At 63.4% G+C, this 5,583-nt stretch overlaps 2 protein-coding genes across 2 annotated transcripts; both read left to right on the top strand.

The window, feature by feature from the left end:
- Positions 1-574: 574 nt before the first annotated feature.
- LDBPK_010240 (DNA excision/repair protein SNF2, putative) lies at positions 575-2,905 on the top strand (the record flags this gene model as incomplete). The annotated part of the gene is made up of 1 exon (XM_003857789.1): positions 575-2,905. One exon carries the CDS (start codon positions 575-577, stop codon positions 2,903-2,905), a length of 2,331 nt encoding a protein of 776 aa, XP_003857837.1.
- Positions 2,906-3,380: 475 nt separating this feature from the next.
- Positions 3,381-4,124, top strand: LDBPK_010230 (hypothetical protein, conserved; the record flags this gene model as incomplete). Its single annotated transcript, XM_003857788.1, has 1 exon — positions 3,381-4,124. One exon carries the CDS (start codon positions 3,381-3,383, stop codon positions 4,122-4,124), a length of 744 nt encoding a protein of 247 aa, XP_003857836.1.
- Positions 4,125-5,583: the final 1,459 nt, after the last annotated feature.

The raw sequence follows: 5,583 nt of genomic DNA, 5'->3' as shown, positions 1-5,583 counted from the left end.
CCCACTCGGTCTGCCTGCCTGTCTCTGTCGCCCTCTCACTTTGGCTGCGGTCATCGATAAGGAGCGCCCTCTTCACGGTCGTGCCTGACAGCCGTGCCCTCCGTCCCCCGCACCAACTACAGATACCAAAGGCCACATGGAGCACGACGACCTCCTGGACGATCTTCTCTCTTGGACGCCGTCCGCGCCGCGCGGCAACGTCGCCAAGTCCAGCTGCTGCATCACAGCCGCAGCCACCACCTCTTCCTCTCCGACATCCCCGCACGTGGTATCCCGGGAGCCGCGTGCAGGCACGCTGCAGGAGACGCGCGTGAACACGGCGGCGGCGACTAAGAAGGCGGGTAACGTGAGCGCCAGCCGCTGTCATCGCAATGTCAGCGATTCAGACGACGAGCAGAACGCTCGGTGTGCAGCGTCAGCGTTTACTGAGACGTCGCCGCCGCCGCCCACGTCAGGGCCGCCCTTCTCCCTCCCTCCAGACGTGGACGCAAGACTCTACCCGCACCAACGCGCAGGCGTTCAGTGGCTCTATTCTCGCCATTGCAAGTCCCGCGCCTGTCTCCTGGCAGATGAGATGGGTCTCGGCAAGACGGTGCAGGTGGCCGCCTTTCTTGGCCAGCTCTACGCGCGGCAGATGATCAAGACAACGATTCTTGTCGTCCCACCGACGCTAGTCTCCATATGGACGGCCGCCTTCGCCGAGTGGGGCGGCGCGTCGCTCACGCGAGTCGTCGAGGTCATCCACAATGAACCTCGCAAGAAGCGGCAGGCGCGGTGGAGGAAGCTGCGCTATGGACTGCCGTGTGTGCTGCTCACGACCTATGGCGTGCTGCGGCAGGACGCTGCCGACATGAGCGTCACCCTCGTGGACTACGTTGTGCTGGACGAGGCGCACCTCATAAAGGACCCCAACACCTGCGTCTTCAAGAGCGCCTTGACCCTTGCGGCGCGTCACAAGATCGCGTTGACAGGCACGCCACTCATGAACACCTTTGATGACATGTGGAGCATCTTCCGCTTCCTCGATGGGTCGATACTCGACATGGACAAGTCCAACTTCAACGCCGTCAGCGCGACGTTGCTGCGCGGCAACGAGCGTGACGCCAGCGCGGCACAGCGCGAGGCCGCCTCGAGCGAGCTAGCGAAGTTGCAGGCCGCCATCCGCCCTTTCATGCTTCGCCGGGAGAAGAAGGACGTCGCCGCTCAAGTGCTGTCGAGTAGCAAGGAGGACGTCGTCGTGTGGGTGCGCTTGACAGACGTGCAGCAGCAGCTGTATGCGGCCTTCTTGGATTCGAAGGAGGTGGCTTCCGCGCGTGAAGGCGCTGCGGACGTGGACCTGACGGAGGGCACCACTGATGAGGATGGTGTGGTCATGGAAAAGAGCAGCCTAGGCGGTGGTGACTCGTCAGCTGCCGCCACTGTGCGGACGAATCCTTTGCTTCTACTTACAATGCTGTCGCAGATCTGCAACCATCCCTGGCTGAGCCTCCTCGACGAGGCCTTCGCAGCGGCTCTCTCGCGCAACCCGTACAAGGCGCCAGTGGCAGAGATGGGCGATGTCTTTGGCGGCGCGAAGCTGTGGGTGGCGCTGCAGCTGCTCCGGCGCTGCGTCTCGGAGCAGCGCAAGACGCTCGTCTTTTCGCGCTCAAGGCGATTCCTGCACCTCCTCAGCTTCCTCCTGCAGGAGTGGCGGCTGACGCACACACAGGTGGACGGCAACACGCCGAGCGAGCGCCGCTGCGCCGAGGTGGAACGCTTCAACAACGACGCGGGCGTGTGGGTATGTCTGCTCACGACGCAGGTCGGCGGCGTCGGGCTCACCTTCAACGCCGCCTCGGCGGTGGTGCTGCTCGACATCAGCTGGAACCCGTCTGCGGATGCCCAGGCCATCGACCGCGTCCACCGCATTGGCCAGCGGCGCGACGTTGTTGTCTTTCGCCTGGTAACGTGTGGCACGGTTGAGGAGAAGGTGTACCGCAACCAAATCTTCAAGCGCATGGCAGCACTGCAGTCCATGAAGGGCTGCGGCGGCGGCGGCGGAGAGGGCCGCCGGCCCCCGACACCGGATGCTGGTGGCGAGCTCTATCGATACTTCACGCGCCTGCAGCTGCGCAACATGTTTGCCATGGACGACGGTGAGCAGAGAAGCACAGCGGAGCAACTGGAGCTGCTGCACCCCGGGCGCGTCCGCGCGCAACTGCGCGAGGAGCTCCGAAGGATCGACGGTGTGTATGACGTAAGCGACAACGCATGCGTGCTGACGGAGGCGGTGGACGCGGACGCGGCGGGCCGCGACGAAGCGCAGCTGGCGCACTCGCCTTCGGCCTCGCCGGAGCGCACGTGGCGCTCAGGCTCTGTCTCGCCACCGCCATCGCAAGCATCGCTGTCCCAGCAGGCGCTGGCGCGCGTGCGCAGCCGCTCAGATGGCGCAGGAAGCAACGATGATGCTCCTCGGCGCCGCCGCGTCGACATAGAGGATACGCTTGCCACCGTACATGTCGCCACAGAGGGCTGCGGCGCTTCCGCGAATCCTGTGGAGGCGTTCGACGCGGCTGCACGCATGAACATGCCGGCGACATCTCCGGTGGCCGTGCTGCGGGGCACCCAGCATCGCAGTAACTCGCCGTTTCCGTCGCTTCTCTCTGCCAGCCGTGCCACGACGACGACACCACTGATGAGCCAGTTTGAGGGCTGCACGAGCGCATCACTGGCGGCCCCACGTCCGACAGAGGTGACTGCAGGCGATGACGCAGAGATGGTGCCGTCGCCATTATCCCTGCTGGGCGACTCGCTTGCGCACGCCGACGACGCCGTTTTGTCGGCAGCAGCAGCAGCCGTGGCACGGGGGCGGGCAAGCGATGGCTGCAGCTCCGCCGACTTCGCATCCTGCCGCTCTAGCTTTTGAGAAGTGTGGATGGGTTTGCTCCCGGCGCCCCTCCCCCTCTGTCACCCTGTCTCGCCTCCGTCGACCCTTTTGTGTGCAGCGCTGCCCATGCTTCCTTTTCTCTCCCGTTCTTCTTTTCGGTTTCCTCACCGCACTCGATGCTCGCACCCTCCTCTACGCCCCTGTGCGTGCACGGCAGGTGGTTGTGGGTGGCGGGTGCGTGCATGTGTGCGTGCGTGCATAAGAACGACCTTCTAGACGGCTTCCCCCACCTTGTGTTTTCGCGTACTCGCACGAGTGCGTCGTCGAACGCTCACTTCGCTACTCACACGTTTTGTATGCCCCCAACGGAAAAGAAGAGCCGACATGAGCCACGCACGCACATGGGCACGCAAGCAACGCCGCTTCGCACCTTCTCTGCTGCCTAGTGTGCTCGTTTCCATGGTATCCTGCGATCGTCCTCTGCGCGTGGTCGTGGACGCGGTTGCGGGTCTCCATGTGGCCCCGTCCGTCCGTCCGTCCGTCCGTCTTCTGCCCTACTGGAAATGTTCGCCGCCTGCACCTGCGCTGCACCCGTGAAGTGCCGATGCGCTTGCTTATCCTCTTTCCTGTCTTGGTGCTGCTGCGCATCGACACTCACGCCCCTCTCCCCTCACATAGAAACAGCTTGCCAGCCCTTCCATACGTGTTGGTGTGCACTCACGCCTCGCATCGCTTCACTGGAAGACGCGCCGAGGGCACTCGCAGAGGAACCGCGTTCTCCTCTCCCGGCGCTGATGTACCGCACGGCGCCTCAGATTCTCTTTCAGTTTGTGGGTGGCCTGAGCATCACCCAGTACACCTACCCCATCCTCTACGACGCCTTCACTGGCGAGAAGACCGGTGCCCATGCCGCCACTATCACCACGTCCAGCAGCAGCGGCAGCTTCTCGGGGCTGTGGGGCAGCTTGAAGTGGAGCTTTCAAGCCCCTCCAGTGGATCACACCCTCACAGACGACATCGAGGAACTCCTGCGCACCCACTACTGGCTCGCGTCCGCAGTCCTGTCGCTCACGGTAGTGTCTGGCGGCGCGCCAGCGCTGCTAGGGAGCGGGCTCAGCGTGTACTGCAACGGCGGCCCCGAGGGCAAGGCCCGCTACTCCCTGCTGAAGCAGCGGCTTCGCAACTTCTCCGAGAATGGCAATCACGCATAACACACTCTTCTTCGTTTTGGGTGCCTTTGGCCTGCCGAGCGGGGTGAGGTTGGCGTCTGCTGCGTCATGGGCGGATAGACGTGCGGGCGGTATGGTCGTACACACACACACACGTACGAGTTGATCGCCAACCAAGGAAAGAGCAAACACCAAAGTCGCCGTGCCGAGGCGTTGGACCATACAGGTCTGTCGGTGCGCATGCCCGCGTGCGTTGGTGTGGCCATTGCTTCGTCGTCGCTGCGTGTTCTCTCTCCCTACACTGCTACGGCTTCTCGCACAGGGACGATACAGGACTCACCCGTGCATGCTAGGCTGATGGTGGGTAGAGACCCGCGTGCCTCCGTCGCAGCGTCGCGCTCGTGGAGTCAAGTCACCGTGCGGCCGTGCTCGTTGCACGCGACAGAAGAACGCAGCTGAAGCAGGCATACACTCGGACACGGCACACGGCACATGATGGATAGCGCTCATGTTGTTAGATTCGCTGCGCTCGTACCTTCGTGCATTGCATGTCTGCAGACGGCTGCGTCGTTCCATCACCGCAGCCCACTCTCTTCCGTCTTTCTCTGAAGGTCCTGCTGTCGTTGTGCATCGAGGAGCTGAGCTGGAGACTGAAAGGGGGGAGGGAGGGTGTAGAGGCGAAGACGCGGGCCAGCGCAGCATCTCCTCACGACTGCACTCGCTCGCCCCTTGCTCGCCTGACTCTTTTCATTCTTCTCTCGCCCCTCCCCTTCTCTTTCCCTCTGACGCCGGTAGACACGCAGACACAGAGCAGACACGCCCAACATCTTGGGGAGGAGGACGGCGGCACAGGCAGCCATGCTAAAAGGATAGCAGCAGCAGCATCGACAACGAAACCGACGACAACGACCACGACAACGGCGGCGGCGGCTCGCACCCCTGCGCACAAGCACGCGCCAGCGCATACGTGTTTCGCGGCTCGTAAGAGGCCGCTCTTCTTCTGTTTCAATGTAGTTGTGTGGCGTCCCCTTCGGTTGGTGGCTGCGTCCCCCGCCTCCCTCCCTCTGCTGGATCTCCTCCGTGCTGTGTTTCCAGCTCTTTGCGTAGCTGCCGAGCTCACTGTCACGTGCATGCATATGCGGCGGGGAAGTAAGTCTCGCCTTGGGCAGTGGATGCAGCCGTCCACCCATCGCACTCTGCCGTTACGACCTCCTGTGCCTTCCACAGCCAGTCCGTGAGCAGCTGCCCGCCGTCTCATGGAAGGACAGGAGACCTTCTTCGCGCACCACTACTGCACCCCGCCCCTCTCTACCCTCTGTTCCCCTCGCAAGCACCTTCCTCAGGGAGCGGCTCCAGCATCCACTCTTCGGCGATGACGTTCCTCGTCCAGACGGGGCCGCGACCGGAGGCGAGTTCGTCTAGTTGGACCCGAACGACAGCCCCCACGCACGGGCTGGCGCAGCACAGCCGGCATACCCTCTCTCTCATGTTTGCATAGATCACCCGAAGACTGCACACGTGGCAGGCCGTACCCCATCCTCCCTGGGT

This window comes from Leishmania donovani, chromosome 1 (genome assembly GCF_000227135.1).
Source record: "Leishmania donovani BPK282A1 complete genome, chromosome 1".
NCBI lineage: Eukaryota > Euglenozoa > Kinetoplastea > Trypanosomatida > Trypanosomatidae > Leishmania > Leishmania donovani.
This window is presented reverse-complemented; position numbering and strand designations above follow the sequence as displayed.